Source organism: Pleuronectes platessa, chromosome 16 (assembly GCF_947347685.1).
Source record: "Pleuronectes platessa chromosome 16, fPlePla1.1, whole genome shotgun sequence".
Classification (NCBI taxonomy): domain Eukaryota; kingdom Metazoa; phylum Chordata; class Actinopteri; order Pleuronectiformes; family Pleuronectidae; genus Pleuronectes; species Pleuronectes platessa.
The window spans coordinates 13,419,001-13,443,038 of NC_070641.1; the positions used below are offsets into that span (position 1 = coordinate 13,419,001).

The 24,038-nt window shown below is 45.6% G+C and overlaps 1 protein-coding gene across 1 annotated transcript in view; it reads left to right on the plus strand.

Annotated features, from left to right (window-relative positions):
- Positions 1-698: 698 nt before the first annotated feature.
- The window catches only part of notch3 (notch receptor 3), a 29,930-nt gene continuing 6,590 nt past the window's right edge, over positions 699-24,038 (plus strand). Inside the window, exons 1-24 of the mRNA XM_053442772.1 lie at positions 699-1,034; positions 2,137-2,209; positions 12,939-13,081; positions 13,176-13,511; positions 14,168-14,290; positions 14,376-14,609; positions 14,701-14,856; positions 15,098-15,283; positions 16,260-16,373; positions 17,437-17,550; positions 19,552-19,785; positions 19,986-20,096; positions 20,204-20,396; positions 20,529-20,674; positions 20,814-21,047; positions 21,145-21,297; positions 21,422-21,650; positions 21,770-21,971; positions 22,085-22,241; positions 22,352-22,536; positions 22,643-22,775; positions 22,862-23,119; positions 23,229-23,341; positions 23,460-23,989. Coding sequence (XP_053298747.1) covers positions 974-1,034; positions 2,137-2,209; positions 12,939-13,081; positions 13,176-13,511; positions 14,168-14,290; positions 14,376-14,609; positions 14,701-14,856; positions 15,098-15,283; positions 16,260-16,373; positions 17,437-17,550; positions 19,552-19,785; positions 19,986-20,096; positions 20,204-20,396; positions 20,529-20,674; positions 20,814-21,047; positions 21,145-21,297; positions 21,422-21,650; positions 21,770-21,971; positions 22,085-22,241; positions 22,352-22,536; positions 22,643-22,775; positions 22,862-23,119; positions 23,229-23,341; positions 23,460-23,989 — 4,418 coding nt within the window. The 5' untranslated portion in view covers positions 699-973. The remainder of the gene's footprint in view (positions 1,035-2,136; positions 2,210-12,938; positions 13,082-13,175; positions 13,512-14,167; positions 14,291-14,375; positions 14,610-14,700; positions 14,857-15,097; positions 15,284-16,259; positions 16,374-17,436; positions 17,551-19,551; positions 19,786-19,985; positions 20,097-20,203; positions 20,397-20,528; positions 20,675-20,813; positions 21,048-21,144; positions 21,298-21,421; positions 21,651-21,769; positions 21,972-22,084; positions 22,242-22,351; positions 22,537-22,642; positions 22,776-22,861; positions 23,120-23,228; positions 23,342-23,459; positions 23,990-24,038) is intronic.

Genomic DNA, 24,038 nt, shown 5'->3' on the forward strand with positions numbered 1-24,038 from the left:
TTTTTCACAAGGTATCTGATCACAATGAATAAAGAAAATCTGTTTACAACTTTAACAACCTACTGAGAAATCACATTTTTGTGAAAGTTATCAATAAAACTTAGTTATTTTTAATAAAGATAAACTTTATTTTTACCAGATGTAGTACTTTTATAGAAGGTGGTCCTAGAATTTTTCTTTTTTTCTGATTTTTGGTACAGTTTTTTCTTCAGATTTCTGGCTCTCCTATAAGATCCTTGTCAATACTGTGGGTCCAGCAGCTTAAACATTACTTTTCCAAAGACTGTTATTTCTAACCCACAGAAATTAACTGTGCAGATTTTGAAGCAAGGGTCAAATATGCTACATCAGTCAATCTGCGTTTTTTATAAAGCAGGAAAGGGCCCATTAGTGTTGATAGATTTGTCCCAGGGCAGCTTGATGATGTGTGGAACTGTGGTCTCTGCATGTTCCTGTCCCAACTTTTTTTAATATTCAGGGAGTGGGATACATCAAACTTTTCAGTATGTGTGGGGTTGTGTGTATGTGTGGGGTTGTGTGTGTGTGTGTGTGTGTGTGTGTGTGTGTGTGTGTGTGTGTGTGTGTGTGTGTGTGTGTGTGTGTGTGTGTGTGTGTGATGGGGGTGTGGGGGTGATGACGCTGGGACGATCCAGTGTGGAGGAGAAAGAGAAAGAGAGAGAGAGAGAGAGACAGAGAGAGACAGAGAGAGACAAAGGGGGCGGGGACAGGAGACGCTGGGACACATCGGGCAGGAAAAGTTTAGCAGAAGTTTCAGGAGGCGAACCAAGACTCACAGCAGCCGTGGCCGAGCTGCGGAGGATAACACGGGATTGGGAACTAACGCGACTCTTTCCGGCTGACTTTATGAGAAACCCCCCATCGACTTTGGAGCCGTTGTTTTTATGTGAACTTAACAAAGGATGTATTTCTACTGAAAGAACCAACTTGAAACGCTGGAAACTTTTCCACCGAAATGGAAGGGAATATTCCATGGATTATTCTGTCATTTTTATTTTTCCTGCATATTTGTGATGGTAAGTTTGTTGTTTTTTATTAAAGTATATTCCAACTTGTAGGGTGTAAACTGGACACCCCATCCAATGTCCAGTGTCCCGGTCCAAATAGGCACAACATCACTTGACTGGCCACCACTGTCATCTTTGTGCCAAATTTGATTTAACTTTAACTTTTAATCTTCTGTTTTATGCATCGGTTTGAGCTAATTGATCAAAAATCATCAAAGTTTTCCAACGAATAATTAAAGAGCAACAGATAACCGATAGGACGTTTTTACGCACATCACGTGTCAAAATATTACGCACAGAGGCGCACACCGTTATTTGTGGATACATTTGAATACTGTACAGCATCTTGTAGTCCACGGGGATTCAATTTAAAAACAAATTAGCTATCACCTAAGCGCATTGATTGGTTTTCCTCTGTGGGAAAAAGTGGGATGACTCTGTTCTGTGCTGCTCCAGCGAGTGAACGAAACCTGAACGAGGTTCCACGTTTGGATGAGACGCGTGGACTTGAGCGATGAGGATGTTTAACCTCACGAGTTTCCAAAAAACTGCATTTACTGTAGGGCCCGTTCAGGAGGAGGGAAGGAAGGCGAACATTTGTTTAACCTAAAGCAGCGGGCGATGAGCCGGAGTCCCCGAGCTCTGTGGGAACAAAGGCCTTTCTAAGCAACTGAATATCTGTTCCCACGAAGCGGCTGAGCATTGACTGTTAGATAAATGAAGGTTTCTAAGACCAAATGTTTTCCAAGCAGAGATTAAATCTCAGCAACACGTCAGCATGTATCTCCACCAAGGAGACTCAAAGGTTTATCTGCTTTTGACGAAGTAAACAACAAACATGCGGGTGTGTCTGCAAGATGGCACAAGTGGCCGAGGCCTGATATCTGTGTTTTAAAATGTATCAGGGACTATAAAGGAGCCTTTCCACCATCTTTTACTGAAAACAAAGATTTCCTTCACAGACACTGACCCTGATAATGGGGCTTTTCACCCCAGTTTTACTGTAATTTACTGTCAGAAAAATGGTGTTTCTCTTGGGGGTTAAAGTTGATTCCATCCAATCATTTGTCCATCGTTTGCCTCTCTAACAGTTTTTTCCCAATTTCCACAGGGTTCCATTGCGTGGATCAACACAGACCTTGTGAAAACGGAGGGACATGCATAGATTCATCTGCTCGATGCATGTAAGTAAAACATCACGTGCCAGGATAACACTTGTGGGCCAATGTTCCTCCTTCCTCAATACTTCATATTCTCAGTTAATGAAAGCCTTTTGACAAAAGCAGAGGCCTTGTGTGTAAATGTGTGTTCACTTGCTGTTATTTGTCACTTGGCTATGGAAGGTTTCCTTGTAGAGTTTCATTCCCAGTTTCACAAGCAGTCTCATATCCTACTGGATGTGAATTTACAACATTCCCATAAGAGTGGTGAAAGACGGGCACAAATTGATTAGGCCGCACACAGATGAGCATCAGCACGCCTCGACGTGTTTGGCTGCCACACTCATCTCCGGCACCTGCTACGGAGCTTTGTCAGACATAAATCACGTCATTATGCTGCACATGAGTAAAGCGTGATGTTTATCTTTGCATCGTGAGTTCATTTCAAAGGTCCTTTAATTTAACAATTCAACGTAATTGTTTTCTGTTCTTTCTTTCGTTTCCCGCCTGCTTTGGGCATTTTTGAGCTCTTGCATCTTTTGGCAGTGATGCAGCTTTTGTTTTCCAAATTTGAAGTGGGGGGGAGGGGGGGGGGGGGGTGTGTGTGGGAACCTAGTACAATACTCCAGTTAAATAGCCTACAGTGTCTTGCCTGGGGGTCATTTGCCCTTTTTTAAAGAACCTTTTAGCTGAGGAGACAGCCCCCAGTGTTTCAGATGAGGCGATACAGTCATCTGTAGAACAAAAAAAGACTCAGTGGTTGCCAGCTGCTTCCCTCTAAAAATGGCAGATTTATTATTTTATTGGACTGGGCCAGCAATTTACCCTACAGTAGGGGTCAAAGTTGGGCCAGTACCATGAATGCGCTTTTCACAACTAAATAATAAGACATGAGAATTTATATATGCACTAGCCAATGTGTAACTAGAGTCTGAAACAAGTAACCACCAGCCTCATTTTTTTCAATCATTAGCCAAGATGAGCGAGTAAATGTGTAATTTTATGGAGAATGTCTGACACAGTTTGTCTGAGGTTGTATAGATATATAAGTTTTCTCCTGTTAGCGACTGCCACATTGTAATCTAATGTTTTGTTTAGTTTCTCCATTATTTACAGATATAATGTCGCCATAGGGAATCATTTTTGGCAGATGCTTTGATTCATTCATCTTTTGTGCTGTGTACACGTGTTGTGTGGTACATAGGAGTTGGTAGTCACTATGCTGGTGCAGTGCCAAGAAAAAGAAGCTCTTTAAGTGCAAAGCGAGAGGTTTTCTAATGGAAGGGGAGACAAATGTCATGGCACACAGTGAAGAAAGAGTCCCATAGCAGGCCGAGCAGTGGAGCAGAGCGTGGCCACATTAGAGTGGTCAGACCAGTCCGACACTGAGGTGATCGGTGGAGCCACCCCACCCCTTCCACTGGGAGCCCACTGAAACAGGAGATTCAAAACAGCAGAAAAGATCCTTTCTTTCACCAGATACCTGGCTGTAACCCTGCACCATCAGAACAGAGCCACGCAGGGAGCGAATAAAGGCCCCAGCGAAACAAGGCCAGTGCGGAATAGAAAAACAGAAACTAATGCATATACATACACACGTTTAGGCCTTTGACAGGAATTTGGAGAACCACTGAAAAAAAAAACATTGCTAGAAATCACCACAGTTGCACAGAAGCACACACATTGTTCTGTGCAGTGATAGGTCATCTGCTCCTGCTTCTTTCTCAGCCACTGTGTTATTACATTATGACTTCACAAGTGACAGTAATACCGTGTAGATGGGAGGTAAGCTGCTATTGTTACTGTCCCAGATACCGATGTATCCTCTGTCTTGTTGGCAAACACAGCTATAACACAACACTATGGCTGTAACATGAAAGAGATCCCAGTGTTCTCATGGTAGTCTGTCTCGACAGTTTCTGTGTCTGCCTCCTCCTCACCCCCTCCTCAAGTGACAGGGTAAAAGTTACAGTCCAGAGTTGCTAATAGGGGATTACAATAGTAATCCTCTGGAAACTGTTCAAGTGAACAAACTTTCTGATGCCCATGTCATCTGTTTCAGTGACCCGGTAAAGCTTAGTTAATGCTTCTAGTCTGAAAGGGTTGATTGCTCCAACCAGGCTCCATGACTCTGCTCCCAGTGCAGGCACTAACTGGCTGTAGTCGCTTCCTGCAACTGCAAGTCAGCAATTTAATTCCTTCACTTGTGATTGCAAAATACCACGAATAAGTGGTTGCATTCCCTTTTACTAAAGTGTTCAAATTAAAAAAAGCAACTTTGCACAAAAATCCTCTCCACATGCAGGTTCCAATTTGAAACCGTTTAAAGTATTGTGCTCCGAAAATCTCAGTGTATGAGTCAGTGAACACGTTTGTGTGCACTAGTGGGACGGTTGATTTAACCAAACCAGGCTTTGTTTGATGCCTTCAGATAAGTACAACATGTAAGTGAGATGTTCTGCACGTCTGCTCTGGAGATAAGGTTGCTCAGATGCACCAGCTCTGAAAATCCCAGCTTCGCTGGTTTTTCCAGTTCCAAAGTACAACCTGTCTTTGTAAAGTGAGATTTTCTTTGCATCGAACGACACTCGAGTACTTGATGCACCATTAATATTTTTTAAGTATATTCTCTGTGAGCTTAGTGTGACCCAGAGTTTTGAACTTGGCAGTGAAGGATTAATCGTCAGGAAGTCCTGTTGAAGTGTCTTCAGTGGCCCCTCAGCGCTGCCCTGTGAGCAGAACGTGCGGTGCAGAGAGGGCCACGGCGGCGCGGCCAGAGGAGAGATAATTAGGCAGATTGAGAGGGTGTCATTCAGAGAGGATCCAGCTGGAGGGATCCGCCTGGGGGTAGGGACCGGGTGGAGGGAGGCTGGGTAGGAAGCAGGGGAGTGGGTGGGGGGGGGGGGGGGGGTGAGGCTGCGTAGAGGACAGCTGGTGGATGTTGTGATGGTAATCCAGTGAAGTCAGATCTGGACAAAGGGGAAGCATAGGGCCAGGTGCTGCCATTGAGCAGTCAGCTGCCCCCATACTGTGAGAGACAAGCTCGTGGTGGAATGAAGCTGGTAGCTCTCAGCCCCTCTTGCACATGTTGCTTCTCTCACAGTGCAGCAGCGAAACACGTATACTCTCTCTCTCTCTCTGCGTGTTGTCCCAGCTATGGCGGCTCATCCTCTGCCCCCCCCCCCCCCCAACACAGTGGCAGATTATGAGTAACCCTTTCCTCTCAGATCCCCTAAAAGCGAATGGGGAAATAAATGTGAGGCTTCTCTGCTGTGCGAGGCCCTCAGATGGATACAGTGGTCGTCTTTATGGATGCTCTGCCCTTGGCCCTCACTAGCAGAGTCTCCATATAAATAGTGAGTGTTTTGTCATGACCCTGACTCCCAGCCTCTTAGAACATGATTAAGGAGGACATCTGTGACTCTGATAGGGAGCAGCCTGTCCAGACATTGTCCAGCGCTGTTTTTCCGTTTTTATCTACCCCCTTCATGAAAAAAAACATACTCTCAGAATAACACTTTCCCAGGAGAGATTACAATTTCGGGAAATGCAGCACAACCTAATGGCAATTGGACTCTTTTATCAAAATCAGAGGAAAAATGCATTTCTGAAAAACACAGCTCACTAAAGAGTGGGAATCTACACACATGCCAAGGCACAGAGAAACACATTAGATTGTTAGCTTAGCAGAGAGAACCTCAGGGCTGGTGTTTTCTTTGGCATCTTTATGGTGGATTAGAAAGGAATGCTTACTAAGATTCCTCCTGCCCCACTGGTGCTTTCAGGTTATTGTCCATACCTCTCATCCATTCACCCTGGTAGCCCCTTCAGGAATGCCTCTAACAATACTGTCAGCCTAGTCTCACTGAAAATGGGATGTTTAGAATGACTTGTTTGATTTGCAATTAGTTACTCTGCATTTTTGCAAGGCTATACGTAGCCTCTATCACTCACGCTGCCCTGACAGACAGATGGAGCCATCGCCGTGCCATTATCCAGGCAAACTGAGGCTTTGCAGACCCGGTAGTTATATAGACGTATATGACAGGGGACCGTGGTCATGTCCATGTGGAGATGAGTGCTCTCCGGCCAAGAGGTTACACCATCATAGAGAGGATGCTTTGGTTTTTGTTGTGGCTTCTTCTCTCTGGGTCATGACTGGCGACATGGAGCTGTGGTTCCCAGGCTCCATCACAGGAAGTGGTGCCTTCTGACCTCCCTGCTACGCAGATCCTGTCTTATCAAAGCTTATGCAGCTTAGTGTGTGCACCCCGGGTCTCCTTGCTTCTCAACTTTTCTCTTCTACTGCTTAATTTGATATTATCCCACCTCTCACCACATGGCTACGTGGTGCTGAAATTGCCTCAGCCTTTATTACTTGGAAGTCACAGATCAAAGTATGTGGACATTTAAATGAAAGTGTGGGCTCACTCACATGTCACATCAGGAAACTCATACTGTGTGATAGTAAATGTCAGTTTTGCTATTATGGTGAGTTGGCACAGGATGCTTCAGTTGGAATTTGTGCGTTATTATTCTTTCTGGAGTCAATGTATGTCTGAACCACATACTTATGTAGGGATAAGCTCTGTCTCTGAAGTCTCATCCCCTGGCTGTTCCTTCTTATCCGGGAGACTGTGACCTCTGAGGAGACATTCAGGCAGACCTGATTGGAATAACTGAGGTCTGTCAGCAGAATTTCCAGAGGCGCTCCCTCATTTTAGAAGAGGAAGGGATGGGTCCGTCATTAAATGATTCAGGAAAAGGCATCCACTTTTCCACTAAGCACACTTTCCACAGACGTCTTGATTTTAACCAGGCAGTATTTTGCCAGTGGTAACATGTCTTAATGAAAAACTTTCATTATACTACTTTGCCTCAATTAATAACTTTGTTTATAGATTAGTTGCTTTGCCAGGGCTGCAAAAATAAATCCGAGCACACTCAAAAATTCAGAAATTACAAATATTAAAAGATAGTATTCAGTTAAAAGAACTCTAAAAGACATTGAATTCCTTAAATGAATTTTAAAAAATTGAATTCATGCTGACTCAGCTGACCTGATTTCCTCAAGCAGATCAAATAACTAAAGCAACAATGCTAGTTTTAGATTTATGAAATGTTTCATTGGTACACTGGCCCACACCCTTGTAAAACATCTCTAGTACTTCCTTGAGTGACAGCAGTTGAGATAATGGACATTCTCTGGCTCTTTTCTTGGCGTTCAACTTAACTTATCACTAAGAACCTTTGCCAGTCCCTCACAAACAAATCTTATTCTTTTAGCATGTGAGAGTCTCCTGGTCTCCGTCAGGCTGTAGACGTATTCTGTCAACATGATTAAACTGGAGTGTGGTTTATCAGATATTGTTGAAGTTCTATTTAATCCACACTCATTGTGCAGCAAATGTTTGCCGTGACACGAATAGCAAGTCATTAGAGGCCCTGAGATATTTCTGTCACATTGTGTTTTTGTTTTTAGTTAAGGCAACTTGAGAGAAAACGTTGGAGTGGAAATTGTAGTTAGTCTTTCATGCTCGGTTTGGGATAGGGTCTTTTTAAATTTCAATTCAAAGTTGCACAGAAATCTGGTTTAGTTTAGGTGGTTGGGTGTGGTTTCTGTGGTGGAGTTCAGAGGAGAATGAAAGCTTTGAAAGACCCCGACTCTGGGACTCATGCAATGTGGTCATGGGCAAATGCATATGAAAAATGTCAGGGAGGATTCTTCCAAAAATGTGTTAGACACCAGAGGCGAATTTGTCCGGATAGAATATAAACTACAGACGTAAAAATGACATGCTGTTGTTCGGCCTTTTTAAAGCAGTATAACCGAGCAGTTAGCAACAAGTTTCATTCTCTTCATGCGGCAGAGCTCCGCAGTTCTCACTGCCAAGGAAATGCTCCACATTTCCATTCTTCGTTAATATCCTTATACATGTAGATCTGAGCATTGAGGGGCTATCAGAGGTGAGAAGGATGCACTGACAGCCTCCCATGCCATTTGGCCAGATTCATTACTGCTTTTCAGCCGGAGAAAGTTAAATGTCCTTGTATTCACATGTTTAATATTCATGCTCAGGGGGTGCTCTGGAAACCTCCCTCTGGAGATTTCAATACCTCCATTGTGTGTCTTAGCACAATTGTTGAAACAAACTTTGCACTGAGAAACACACATCCCTTTTGGACGTGATTGTACTCAATTACCAGACTGAATTGGCCCGGGACAGTGCTCAGTGCTACCTGCGTATGTAGGGGATCAGTCCTCCGATGTCCTCCAACTGTCCTCACGAAACCCTGTCCCTCATCAGCCCTTCTCGCTCACTCCGGTTCTCTCTCTCACCATGGGTTACTGTTGCCAGGCTACAGCCCAGGCCTGTTGGTCCGTGTAAGCTCGGGCCTGAAAGACTAGCTGTTTGGGTCACTGCCCCCCCCCCCCCCTCCAACCTCCCCCCAAACACTTTTATACAAAGGAGTTCTGACTACTTTAGCTCTTTTATTTGGGCCACAAAACACTCCCCAACCCCCAATCTGGCTCTTTGCTGAGAAAGGGAGAGCCAGGCTGAGGAGAGCAGAGGAGGCTGTTGGAAGGGGGGGGGGGGGGGGGGGGGGGGGGGGGGGGGGGGTCGGATGGGCTTCTGTTGGCAGTGCAGTGTCAGTGCGGACTCAAATAAAGCAGTAGAGCTGATTCTTGGTCGCCCGTGGTAGGACAGGGGGGTGGTAGGGACAAGAGGGTTGTGTTCAGAGAAAGAGACGCTTTTGAAAGGATTTCCAAGACCCCAATATTTTTCTTTTCCAGCAGCATCGGGCCTGACAGAATTTCCTAGAAGTTCCCATGCAAAACAGACGTGGAAATTAAAACCGATGGGAGTTGTGTTGTAGCTCCTCCCCTCTGTTTGTCTTAGGAAATGCCCTGTGAGATAGGAAGACTCCTCTATACTTGTCGCTTTGTGGACCATGACAGTGTGTATGAACCATGTCCGAGATTACAGACTCTTTGTTGGCAGGTGAGTCGCCCTCTGACCTCTTGCAGAGTAGCGGCTATTGTATAGGAGAGGATGAGCTCAGGTTACCCTGCTTCAATGACCCAGAAAGCAGGAAAACTGGCATTGTGTTACACACGTACAGGTGACAGACCTCACTTGTACATAAATCAAACGGTCAGGGGGATCCTCCAACTTGATGCAGAACTGAGAAATGTCACATGTCGATAATGTTTTATAATATCGTTTGCTTTTTAAACTCTGCTTCATCAAATGTTTGACAGCATTTTATAATTTCCTCAATGGATCTCTTCTTTTATGGGTTCACAGTCCTACCCTCCCTCAGACGCTGAGGATGGTTGTAAGTCTCTTTTCTTTGTGTCTGGGTGTGCAGTGATTGTTGCATGTGTTTGCTTTGTTGCAGTGGTGCCTTTGTGTAACAATCTTCAAAAGTGTGTTAAGAGGAACTGTTAATGCATGTGTTTGTAGGCGGATGACCACATCTTTCGAGTGGTGTGAAATGTTCCTTGTGTGAGAGCGTGGGTGTGTTGGTTGCTGGACTAGTCCCATGGGCAACACGGCACAGTTGCTTTGGCTTAAAACTCTGGCAGGAGACGTAAATGCCAGACACCCAGAGGTGCACTGACAGATGTGGACAGATGCATGGCAGCAGCTGGCCAAACCCCTCATATGCGTTGACGCGGAGAGATTACCCACTCTCGCCATTCCCTCCGCTGCACCCAAAGACCTCCCCCTCATCTGCTGCACTCTCTTCCTCTAAGGTCAGAAGTCAACACTCACTAAATATGACTCAGGGGCCCGTTGCACAACAGCAGCCTGCACCTGCTTTGTACAACCGCCACAACTAAGGGTGGGCCACGGCGAAGGCACAGGTCCGGCCCTGCTGTTCCCAGAGGGTGCGGAATCCACAAGGTTGTAAAGAGCCTGATAAGGAGGCTCTCATGTGCACCAGGACCAAGTTTCGCGTCTCTCACAGTCTCTGCACTGATAGCACTGAGATTTGTGTGTTATGGGAGTAGCATGCTGGCAGTTAGTCAGGTCTAGACAAAAGAATGTGTGTTTTGGCTTCTCAGTTCACTGTGAATTTGTAAGGGTGGACAAATCATTTATCAGACATAACTACTATTGTCGTTCTTAGCCACAGACATCATCTAATGCACACAAATATTTACCAACACTATTCATTCTCATAGCTGAGCTAGTATTTTAGTTTTTGTAGTGCCACATCAACATGCACTTGGACACACAGTACTTCTTGGAATGAGTGGTACGTTATTCTCTGTCCACATAGAGTCACAACAGCCTACATGATGAAAAATATAGACTGTTTAGAAAACCTGTAGCTCTTTGGCTTCCGTCCACAAATGTCCACAGTGCAGATCAGCTCCAGAAGAACTTGACTGTCAGTTGATTGTATTTTCTATAAAAGCAACTTCTTTTCAAAGCCTTCTTTGTGCCACATTTGTGTTTCTTTTTTAGTGAAACCCTAGATTCCAGACATACTTAATTTGCCGCTAAATAAACCCAGCCAAGCCATGACAAATAGCCATGGGGACCAGGGGTGGGTGGTGAGGGGACGGGGGGATTGGTCGGGTGTCAGGCCTGCTTGTTCGTCTGCGAGGTTGCTAGGGCAACAGGGACCGTGCATTAGGAGCGCATGCAGTGTTTTTAGAGCAGGGGACGAGGGATTACAGGAAATATGACATGACATTCTTGCTGGACTAGACCGCTCTCTCCTCCTCTTCGTCCCCCTCTCCACCAATTCCACCTTCTAAAGACATTCCCTCCGGCACAGCAGCCCCACCCCACTCTCCCTGCAGCCGTGACATTATCATCACAATCAGACGGGGGACCTCTGACATATGACCTCTCAGCGCGTGAGAGGAGGGGGTTGTTAGGGGGAAAGGCAAGCTGGCGTTCAGGGGGGCTTTAGAAGACGGAGGAGTAGCTGTAGTAACTGTGCAAACTCTCCCCCAACAATTCAGCTCTAGTGTTGCTTAACTTTAGCGTCCAAACCTAGTTTCAACACTGTAGTGAGGTCCTTGTACTGTAGCCATGGTCATGGGAAATTCATCTTTCCCTTGACATTTATAGCTGTTATGTTTAATTAATTATTATATACCAGCAAATTACTACTTTGGAGAATTTGACTTTTTTGCACAGTTTCTGTGTGTATGCACATTCTTGTGGATATGCCTGTGTGTCTGGCTCCTTCATGCTTAGTCTTGTGGCTCCTCTATTTCATTATTGACTTTGTAAAGCTGGAAAAAAAAGCCAAACAAAACTGAGCAGTCTCCATTTTTCCTGAGGCAGAGCTTTCTATTCAGAAAGAAAACAGGCTATTTCAGTGAAAAGCCAGATCTGTTCATCCTCTTTAGCCGACCTGAAGCCGTTTCAGCCTCCGCCTGGGGCAAGTGCCAGAAAACTATTTTAGCTTTGTTTTAGCTTTTTTTCAAAGGGAGGGAAAATCAAAAAAGTAAAAGATGAACTGATACCAGAGTAGTGTTAATGCTCCTGTTCAGGAGAAAAGATGAAAACCCATTGTTGATCCCGCCCACGGGGTTCCTCTCCAAAGAATGAGAGGACAGAGCCCAAGGGTGGGCCAAAACCCAGCCATCACTGCTCTGTCATCAGCATCAAACAGCCTGTTTGAAGAAGGGGTTTGTCCGCAGCCAGGGGCTCCACTGTTGGTGTAGAGTTACCAGCTCATAGTGACCTCCTGAGTAAGTCCAAACCTTACCTAAACTCCCATAAGGCCCCTGACGAGAGCTATAGGAAGCCCTGTTTATATGTTTATCTCTCTTTATATGTTTATCCTCTCTTAGAGGAGCATGTTTAGGTCCAGCCTGCACAATGTCTTTACAGCCCATGGAGCAGAAGCTGCAAGTTAGCAGAGCAGCAGCAGCAGCAGCTCCAGTGCTCCACCTGTGTCTACACAGAATGTGTTCAGGCACAGTATTGAGTTAAAGTCACCTGGGTTTTGAAAGCACTCAAGAGGCTAATCCATAATCATTCTAAGACATACTAATCCAGTTGTTTCACACCTGTATAGCTATATACATACAAATACATAATAAGACTAAAACAGTAGCATCGTTTGGAAACCACCATGTGGGAAGACTGTCAAGATAATGCAGATAGTCAGATTTCCTATCAAAATACAGTTATTGGAAGGAGTATGTCTTCATTCAAAAACTCTATCTGGTTCTCCTATTCGCTTTATGCATGTACTGTGTGGAGTCCCCATTTTTCTCATGTCCACATTTGTTGGCAAATGTTAAGTTTCCAGTCTGCTGTTTCTGGGTGTGTTCTTACAAGAACAGAAACAAAAGCTGAGGTGCGGAAAAAACTGTAATAGTGCAGGAATGTTTGCCGCCATGGAGAAAACTGAAGCTTTCCAGCTGGAAAGTGTTTGCCTCTTAAGACACAGGAAGATGGCCTCCCTCCATCTTCATATTTTGAAGTTTGTTTGTGAGTGTACTGGATGAGCATCTCATTTCATGAACCATTCATTGCATGGTTATTACTTGTTGTTGTTTAAATACAAATGCATCCCAGGGCCCAGAAGCACTGTTCATGCCAAGGCATGAGTCAGGTCACAGGCCTTGCCAGGGTCTCATTGGGCCTTGATTGTTAAACCTAGACGATGATGTCTCCACTACAGTTAGAGTGTCACAGCTTTCTTTAATTGCTTAGTGTGTCAGCTTTTGACCAGTTTCCTTGTTTTCATGTGTGTAAATGTGTTTGTTCAGATGTCGTCCCGGCTTCATTGGTCCTGTCTGTCAGCACCTGGATCCCTGCCATCGATCACAATGTCTGAATGGAGCCGCTTGCAAGAGCCAGGTGGTAAATGGTCTCCCACAATACTCCTGTGTGTGCCAGAGAGGGTTCAGAGGTACAGAATTTGCTTTCATTATGAAGATCATATCTGTTAATAGAAATTAAAAGTACCTTAATTGACTGAACACAATTCACTATTTACTCTCCAGGCCAAGACTGCGGGAACATTGATGCCTGTGCCACTAGCCCCTGTGCCAACGGCGCCCGTTGTGCCAACTGGAATAACCAGTACAACTGTTCCTGCCCACCTGGCTTCCAGGGAAAGAACTGCCGCAACGACATTGATGAGTGCCGAAAGCCTGGCGTGTGCCTCAACAGGGGTCTCTGCATTAATACCCAAGGGTCCTTCCGCTGTCAGTGCCAACCTGGATACAGCGGGCGCACGTGTGAGGTGTCCACCCTGCCCTGTGCCCCGTCTCAATGCCTTAATGGAGGCACTTGTCGACAGACCAGTGACCATTCTTATGAGTGTGCTTGCCTACCAGGTAAGACAGCTCTCTGCAGCATAATAAAACATGCACATACACACTAACTCAAAGTCAGTCAGCAGGCCCACTGTTTTCCCAGGCCCTCAGCGTGGGGCTAAATGCATACAGGTTTTCTCAGCCTGATGACGTAGCTGTTAGTGCTTTACGCTTTCTGTCCCAGGTCAGCTTCCTGTCTGCTATTAATAGCTGCTGATGGGAGATGGTATGGTGGGAGAGTTGAAGAGGCAGCCCGCCTGCACTCCTACTCTACATTACTCTGTTCACAACAGAAGGAATTTACTTTATGGGCCTCCTGGTTTCCCACTGGGGAGCTGGCAGGAAATGTCTCTTGCCAGAGAGGAAGTCATTGAAACTGTGAGAGATTATAAAACAAGCAAACACTGCAGGGAGTGTAGACCTCTGAGGCAGTCAGGAGTCACGGCTGCTACTGACATCGTATGGGAACCGTCATGTGAAGATGTAAACAATCAGACACCCCTGAACCTTTTACTGCCCACGTTGCCCCTCACTTCATATACTGTGGGAGAAATTACTCAAGGCTATCAGTATAAATGTTTGGACTCTGGAGCAGGGGCCAACGATGTTTAATAAACAGAAAAACCGTTGTAACTGTGTCCGTAAGTCTTCTCCCTCTCTCTCTCCATCCGTCTCAGGGTTTGAGGGACACAACTGTGAGAATAATGTGGATGACTGTCCACAACACAAGTGTATGAATGGAGGGATATGTGTGGATGGAGTCAATACCTACAATTGCCAGTGCCTACCAGAATGGACAGGTACAGATCTTTTTATCAAATGAACTTGAACATGTATGTACGGTGGCAAGTCTGTGTGACATTATTTGTCATGTTGCAACTCCAGGGCAATACTGTGCTGAGGACGTCAACGAGTGTCTCATGCAACCAAACGCCTGTCATAACGGGGGCACATGCTTCAACACCATCGGTGGCCATACCTGTGTCTGCGTCAATGGTTGGACCGGAGACGACTGCAGCGAGAACATTGATGACTGCGCCATAGCCGTCTGCTTCAACGGTGCCACCTGCCACGACCGTGTGGCTTCCTTCTTCTGCGAGTGCCCAGTTGGAAAGACGGGTAAGTGGGTTTGTCAAAATGTCCCTCTCATTCCTGGCAGCTAAGTTGTTGGGTAACTGACATGGATTTTGTCCCTGTGCTTCCACCTCAGGTTTGCTGTGCCATCTTGATGATGCCTGTGTGAGCAACCCTTGCAATGAGGGGGCAGTGTGTGACACAAACCCGCTCAACGGCCGTGCCATTTGTACCTGTCCTGCTGGTTTCGTAGGTGGTGCCTGCAACCAGGACATGGATGAGTGTTCCATTGGTGAGTCATTTGTCAGTGCCGGATTAATTTACTCTTGCTTCAGCTTTTGTTTGAGTGTTAAGGTGAAGGCTTCTTTATTGTCTCCTGTGGTACAAATTAGTTACTGCTGGGGCTGCTGCATTTAACCAAACATTGAGTAAAAACATTCAATATATTGAATAAAGGGATACTATTTATGAGACAAAAGAGAGCAGTTTAATTAGTGTTGGTCATCTACTAATCCTCAGCCTTCTGCCCACAGGTGCCAACCCGTGTGAGCACTTTGGTAAATGTGTGAACACTGAGGGCTCCTTCCAGTGTCAGTGCGGTCGGGGTTACGCTGGTCCCCGTTGTGAGATCGACATCAACGAATGCCTGTCCATGCCCTGTCAGAACGACGCCACCTGCCTGGACCGGATCGGAGAGTTCACCTGTATTTGTATGCCAGGTAAACAGACCCATCCAATCTCAGCAGCAACAACAAAACAATCCGGAGAGCCTCAATTCACCCTGGTGTCATTCACACGGTACAGCCCGAGACCAATGGAACCACTGATTATTTAAACCTGACCTTCTAAAGAAGCATTATCTGCAGGGCTGCCATACTGACTGCCGGGGCAGACTGTTATGTAATACATTCTCATTAACATTTGGGGTATGGGGGCACTTCTCTACACTCAATGCACTGTACAGCCAGACAGAGTCTTAGCTTGGACTAAGTGATGGTTTGGACACTCAGTAACAAAAACACAGTAAAACTCTCACGCACAGTCCTACATGCATCCTGGGGTTTTGGGAACTATACAAATTAGAGCTGGGAGTTGTGTCTATAGGACTGGATGTGAGAGAGGGCGAGCAGTTAGGGGGAGGAGTGTGCTGTGAATACTAATGAGTGGTAGAGTGGTGGGAATGGAGGGGAACAATAGGGCCCCTCTGTGCTCCACTTTGCACCCCTCATACACACAGAGAGGGAAAGAGGCCTTTTCCCAGAGCCTCTCTCCCTCCCCCTTCATTTCCAGAGACAGGCCCTTCCTCTTCACCCTCCTCTTCATCAGCCAGCCTGGCAAAGCTCATGTGGAGCGGCTGATTATTTCTGATTCCACGCTAGCCTCTCCCCAGGGGCAGCACTCTGATCCACACTCTGCTTAACCTCAATGAAGGAGCCCTCCATAGTTTGCTGACAAAGAATGTATAACATGCATCTGGTGTATGGGACACTGACCCAGAGAAGGGTTATGGCCTATGGACAGTAGGGTGTGGTGACTTTAGGTCATATGAGTGGGAACAGTAGGGATGCTCTCTCTCGCAAAGTGTATACAAAATCGCAAACACACCATGCAGGCCAAAACAATGTGCTGTACATAACTGTCTTGTGTTCAGCTGCAAGAGCGTATGTTGATTCGGTTGGAACTTCTGTCTTCTAGGCTACATGGGGACTTACTGCGAGATTGACGTGGATGACTGTGAGAGCAACCCGTGTGTGAATGATGGCATATGTCGGGACATGGTCAACGGATTCACCTGCACCTGCCAACCAGGTGACCCCTTTTCTGACTCGTTTTTCCCTTCCAGTGTGTTTATTTCTATCCCTGTTAACCACTCTGTTTCTGTGTCGGCGAAAGTTGTAAGAACACAAAGCCAAAGTTTAAATGTCCCCAGAACCAGAGGAGGGAGGGACGCCCTTGCTACTTTTGCCTTCTGGTGTTTAGAGCCACCACTGTTATAAAAAAAGCCAGACCCAAAAGGCTGCCTATCCTCTTGCCTGAACAAAGACACTATTGTGACCCCCGCTCCCCTCTTCTGTGGAATGTGGAAGGGACAGCAGTCTCCCTCATCCTACCCTGGTGGTGGGGGGGGAACAGCAGTCCTGCTAATGAGATTCTTTTCCAGGTCCGCAATTTACATCTGGGACAGACGTGCCCCCTCCACCCCCCATCTAGCTATTCAGCCAGTGGAGCTGATGCAGGAAGGAGGGGGTGTTCTCCAAAAGAGAAAACAATCCCGTTGTCTCCTCTAACCCCCTCCTTAGCACCCCAAGCACCAACACACAGACCATCCTGACACTGTTAATCAACTGAGCGGTGTGCTACCAATGCACCAATTCACCCATGTCTGGGCACCGTGCCCACTGATTTCAAGCCTGTTTAGTTTCTCAAGCTTCTCAAGCTAGTCGATTTGACATAATAATAACAATAACTAATAATGTTTCTCCACACATTCCATGTAATTTTATATCACCCAGTGTCGGACCACTCCAGTGTAAGAATTGTGCAGACACTCTGAAATGTGCCATAACCTGATCGGAGCTGAAGCCGAATAAGTGGCATTTGCCTTTCCAGACACTCTATTCATTTATTTTCAGATCTACATTATGTGCACATCATCAAGGTCACAGTTTTTCTATTGCATTTTGTTGTGGTCATCCCAGTGCTGGTCCAAGTGCACAGAGGACATGTCCTTAACCAGTCGAGACGCTCAATCCCAACCTTGTCAAAGACCTCTGCCCTTCTAAGAAGAGATAGAACTGTCCTCTGACCTGAGTGTGGCCTCTTCTTCTGGACTTTCTTACTGACCCTTCACCTATGTGTTTGCATGTCCCAGGGTTTACCGGCACCATGTGTCAGATCGACATAGATGAGTGCGCCAGCACACCCTGCCAGAATGGAGCAAAATGCTACGACCGGCCCAATGGATTTGAGTGTCGCTGTGCTGAAGGTAAGGGCTTCTGTACTTCATAGTTGTAAGTGGAGTTTGTTAGACAGAACAAAGCTCAAGACGTCTTCTCAGACAGACGGGCAGATGCGCCTTAAACACTTGTTGGGCCTTGTTTGGTCTTTGTTAAGTGTTCAGTGTTTTTGGGGGGGTCAGCTATTTCTCTGGATGTCTGCTGGCGAAGCAGACTGACTTGAGGCCCCTAATCCCCCACTTTCCCTCATCGGCTCTCAGGATCATGGGGTCACTGAGGACCAGCAGTTGCTAAGAAAAAATCCTTGGTCATCACCTCGACATCTGTTCATCTGCTAAACCCCCACACACCCCCTTATGCTGAATCTTCACACTCATTCCTTCACATCCATCCATTTCCATGTATAAAAGCTAAATAAAACGAGATAAAATCAAGTTAGTCACATAGTCTGCATGTCTGACCAGCATTTTTATATTTATATATTCATATATATTGATATTTAGCATGTTTGTTTGGACCTGTGCCTACGGAGGAGCCTGCTTCATTGTTTCAGTGGCCAGCTGCTTGGTATTCCCAGTGTTTGTGGGCCCCTTGTGTTGAGTGAAGTGGCCCTGTTTGACGTGGTGCAGTCCATTGTTACTTCCACCACTGAGAACAAAAGCAGAATTGGGAGGCCTGTGTAGGGCCCTTCTTTACAGCTCTGCCCAACTCAGCACTGGGCTGCACACATGCCACACAAACCAACACTTAGCACACAGACACCGTCGACATGGAAACCACATTGATCAGATCCCAAAACTTAGGTTTTATTACTTAGGTTTTATAAAGAAAAATTGGAAGATAGATAGATAGATAGATAGATAGATAGATAGATAGATAGATAGATAGATAGATAGATAGATAGATAGATAGATAGATAGATAGATAGATAGATAGATAGATAGATAGATAGATAGATAGATAGATAGATAGATAGATAGATAGATAGATAGATAGATAGTTAGATAGATACTTTATTGATCCCGAGGGAAATTTAGTCAACAGACTGGGGGAAAAGAGAAACATTTAAAATTCTCGGAAAACGTTACCCTTAATACACTTAAAAAACATAATTGAAGAAATCTATAAGAGAACAATGGAATAAATGATTAAAGTAAATTAAATGAACACATTCAGATATAGCTGAAAGTTACTACTGATATACAAACTAATCCAGGGCAAGATCAGCAAAATAACTGGGCTGAACACTTGAATATTCACTTATTGTGCAACTGACAATTATCCATATTTCTGGCAGTGCGTGTCACCACAGCAGTGTTGGGAAATAGTCTGTCCAGCTTCCATCAGGCAATTCAAGAAATTTTGCAATGTTAGCACCAATGTGCCATTCAAACAAGCGGAGGGTTTGCAGGACGTAGCCAGTCGTCTCCCAGCGCTCCCTCATAATGAGCGCTAGATATACTGTAGCTCAGGATGGTTTCAATGAAGTTGCCATTTGCTTTAGTTATTTCTAGCTTGATTGCTTTTCTGTGGGAATGGAAAAGAATTATCACAGCAGTGTAGTTTTTTGTTTGGTCTAGTGACAGTTTTTCCGTCCTTTTCCTTTGTTATATCTTTATGGTAGAAACATGCTCATACCATTTTTACAGGCTTCATCGTGTCAGCAACATTTTCATAATTTCCCCAACATTTTGAAGGAAAGCCCAAAATACTGTCACACCCTTAACTTAAATGCAGGTGGAGCACTTTCTATCCTGTCTGCCGTCTTTAAGGAGTGTAGGACCCAGGAGACTGTTTTTACGACAGAGGCAATTACGCCCTCTGCAGTACAAAGGGTGGAATAGGATGGTTATATAATTATGTTATCATTTTAATATAAAAAGTTGTCAGGGTATTGGGACAACAGGATATATATTGCGAAATATATACATTTCTTTTTGGGACTTTTATTTGTGATGATATGAAATCTCAATACATTTTCCCAATCCTACTTAACATCAATCTCCGTTTATGTTTTTTTCCTCTTTAAGGTTATGAAGGAACACTCTGTAAGAGTAATATTAATAACTGCCAGCCCGACCCATGCCACCACGGTACATGCGTAGATGGCATTGCCAGCTACAGCTGTAACTGCGATGCTGGCTACACCGGCTATCGCTGTGAGAACCAGCTCAATGAATGCCATAGCAACCCTTGTCAGAACGGAGGCAAGTGTGTCGACCTGGTCAACAAGTACATCTGCCAGTGCCAACATGGAACCTCAGGTAACAGGAAACACTCCATATACACCTTTTTATTTATAGATAATTTATTACAACTCCAGGCCAAAGTCTGTTGTATGCTCACAATGCCGTTGAGGGTAATACCTGTATTTGGACTGATAATATCATTATGTTGTAATTATACATTTTCTCCTATGCTAAATGTTTAAATTATAATTGATCCTATTTCTTTGTCAAAACAGGCACAAACTGCGAGATCAACTTTGATGATTGTTCCAGTAACCCATGTGACTATGGCATCTGCAAAGATGGCATCAACCGCTATGACTGTGTTTGCAAACCTGGCTTCACTGGTAAGGCACTCTGAAAATAGAAGTTCAAATACGATATGAACAAAATAAATCCTTGTTGGAAAGAGTGATTAACACTTTTGGATTATGTTTCTTATCTCCTCTGCCAGGTCCCAAGTGTAATGTGGAGATAGATGAGTGTGCCTCCGGCCCCTGTCGGAATGGGGGGACATGTGTGGATGAGGAGAATGGCTTTCACTGCCAGTGTCCTGCTGGCTTTAAGCCCCCTTACTGTTACTCCCAGGTGGACGAGTGTGGCAGCAGCCCATGCGTCCATGGCTCTTGCAGGGATGACATCAATGGGTATGCACTGTTACAGTTTCACATAGCTGTGTGATATCAAGCAAAACAATGGCATGACCATCATGCAACATTGTAGCTGATCCTACATGTTTATTTCTCTTTTGGGATTATTAACTGTTCCTGTATTTCCAGTTACCGCTGTGACTGTGAGCCAGGATGGGTGGGAAAGAACTGTGACCTGGACCGAAACGACTGTTTGCCAAGTCCCTGCCAGAATGCTGGCACATGCATCGACCAGCTCAATGGCTTCACCTGCAAGTGTCGTCAAGGCTTCAGAGGTGAGAACCATAACACCCCACTGGAGCCATTCACATCACAATGTCCAGCACAAAGACAGGAATAAATGTGCAACAGAGAAAGTTATGTTTGAGAATCTTAAAGGCCAAGTGTTTTATTGTCCCTTCCTCTCGCCAACAGGCAACCTATGCCAGGTGAACATCAACGAGTGTTCTTCCAGTCCCTGTCTTAACAAGGGCACTTGTGTGGATGGGGTGGCAAGTTTCACCTGTCTGTGTGAGCTTCCTTACAGTGGACCCACTTGTGCTGAGGTCCTCACCCCTTGTTCCCCTAACCCCTGTGCCAATCATGCTGTCTGCACCAACACAGCAGACTACATGGGGTATCAATGCAACTGCCTGTCAGGATGGCAAGGTTAGCAATTTTAGCAAAAGTTTGCATAATTTCAGTGCCATATGCATCCACCAATGATTGAGCATAACCTTGTTGCCCATGTCTTTTGCTTTTGCAGGTCAGTTGTGTAATTTAGATGTGAACGAATGCATCTCGAACCCCTGCAAGAACCGTGGGACTTGCAGTAACTCAGTTGGAGGCTTTGTGTGCTCCTGCAGAGCTGGATATACAGGGCTAACCTGTGAAACGGACATCAATGACTGTGATCCTCGTGAGTGACCATGCAATCTAAATGTGCCCTATTACTGTAATTGTCTGTTCATATCATGACAATACCAGGTCCATGTAGATTCTTCTGTTCTTGACCAATGTCTTCCTCTTATTCCTTCCAACAGATCCATGCCTAAATGGGGGTTCCTGCACCGATGGTATGAACTCCTTCCACTGCAGCTGTCTGCCAGGCTTCACCGGGCCCCGTTGTGCTTTGGAAACCGATGAATGCCAGAGTTCACCCTGCAAAAATGTAGGCACATGCACCGACTATGTTAACTCCTACACCTGCACCTGCAGGCCTGGCTTTACTGGCATTTACTGCGAAACCAACATCCCTGATTGTACTGAAAGGTGAGTGTGTTTTTGAGCAATGGAAAAATATGATGATGATTTTTTGCTTACATACACATGTATATCTTTTGAATGTGACAATACAATTTGATGATTTCAATCATATTTTTACTCCACAGCTCTTGCTTCAATGGAGGGACATGCACGGATAAAATCAACGGCTATATCTGCTCCTGCCGCTCAGGTTTCACCGGCTCCCACTGTCAATATGAGGTCAATGAGTGTGACTCCCAGCCATGCCTAAACGGAGGCGTCTGTCAAGATGCTCTCGAGTCCTTCCGTTGCTCCTGCCCTAAGGGCTATACTGGCAACCGCTGCCAGGTACACACTCACTTGTTAACACTGTGTAAAGGGCATGTTAAGGCCTCTAGTCTACCTATTGATTTTCTCGAACAATAAATGCTGATCATTTATTCTTCCCTCTGTCTACTCAGACACCAGTCGACTGGTGCAGACGCTCATCTCCCTGCCAAAATGGAGGACGCTGTCGCCAAAAAGATGCTTCCTTCATCTGTGAATGTGCCAATGGGTGGTCTGGACGCTACTGTGACATCTCTAGGGTATCCTGTGAGACAGCTGCTCGCCAGAGAGGTATTTTTACGTTGATTGTGAATTTTTTACGCATGATGACATTTGACCTCGTGGCCTGTTAGTGTTGCAATGGAGTAAAGCTAATTGTTCCCCCAAATCTTTCTCATCAGGGCTCCAGACAGATGAGCTATGTCACCATGGTGGTCACTGTGTCAACACTGGGAATACACACTATTGTAAATGTCCTGCTGACTACACTGGAAGCTATTGCAAAAGCCAAGTGGACCACTGTGAAGACAAACCCTGCCGCAATGGCGCCACCTGCAGAGGATATGTTGGCGGGTACCAGTGTGATGTGAGTCCATTGCTTTTCCAGTGTTATGTGCATCTATTTGATATTTCAGTTAAGTCAGTACTCACACAGTTCTACATATGAATTTATGATCTGAATATCATTACAGTGTATGCCAGGATTTACTGGGCAGAACTGCGAGATGGAGATCAACGAGTGCCAGTCGCATCCTTGCCAGAACGGAGGCACTTGCATTGATCTGGTGGGACATTACATCTGCTCCTGCCCCCCCGGCACACTGGGTAAGCAAGCACATTCAACAGAAACCCACTGTTAATTACTGAGGAGTGACTAAATCATATTAAATATATCATCTTCTCCCTTAAAGGAGTTCTCTGTGAGATCAATGAAGATGACTGTGCTCCACCTCTGAGGCTCCGCGGTGCTCCTCCTAAGTGCCTGAACAATGGCACCTGTGTGGATCGAGTGGGCGGATACCGCTGCAATTGTCCTCCTGGATTCACCGGAGATAGATGTGAGGGAGACATAAACGAGTGTCTCTCTAACCCCTGCACTCCCTCCAGCAGTCTTGACTGCATCCAGCTGCCCAATGACTACCAGTGTATCTGCAAGCCTGGCTTCACAGGTTAGAAAACTGCCAGTAGCCCCCCCCCCCCCCCCCTGGCCTCTGATCATGCATTCTCTTCGTGTAAAACCCATACTGTGGAGCTTTAACATAAATGTGTTGCTTTTAGGTCGGAGGTGCCAGAGCAGGTTCAGTGCATGCGAGTCTCATCCTTGTCAGAATGGAGGAGCCTGTTCTTTATCAAGCAGCTCTGCAATGGGATACATCTGCACGTGTCAGCTCGTAAGTTACCATTAATGATTTTAAACACCTTATATCCTTTTGCACTTCGTGCATCACATTCTTTTATTTTGTGAATTGAAATATTGCATTCAAGTGCCTAAAGGATGTCTGTCTTTAGGGTTATACTGGGCCCAACTGTGACAGAAGCATGTCTTGTCGGGAGCTGTCCTGTTACAATGGAGGTAGCTGTGCGCCTACCTCAAGGGGGGCACGTTGCTCCTGCCCTCCAGGTTACGGCGGGACCCAGTGTCAGCATCGTAGTAAGGACGGATGCTCCTCCCAGCCCTGTCGGAATGGAGGGATGTGCACTGAAGAGACCAGCTTCCCCTTCTTTCACTGCCAGTGTCTCGGCGGCTGGACAGGCAAACGGTGCGAGCAGACCAACAGAGCCCCTGAACTCCCAGCAGTCCAGTGCCCTCGAGCAGACTGTCAAGGCAAAGCCAATGATGGTGTTTGTGACAAGGAGTGCAACACATTCCCTTGCCACTGGGATGGCGGCGACTGTTCACTGGCAGCACAGCCCTGGGGTAGTTGCACAGACCCTCGCTGCTGGCGTGTCTTCAATAACAGCCAGTGTGATGAATCCTGCAAAACCGCAGAGTGTCTGTACGACAACTTTGACTGCAAAGCCAAGGAGAAAGTCTGCAAGTAAGTAACAAGTGGTTACATTATATCCTATGTTCATATTCTGCACCAT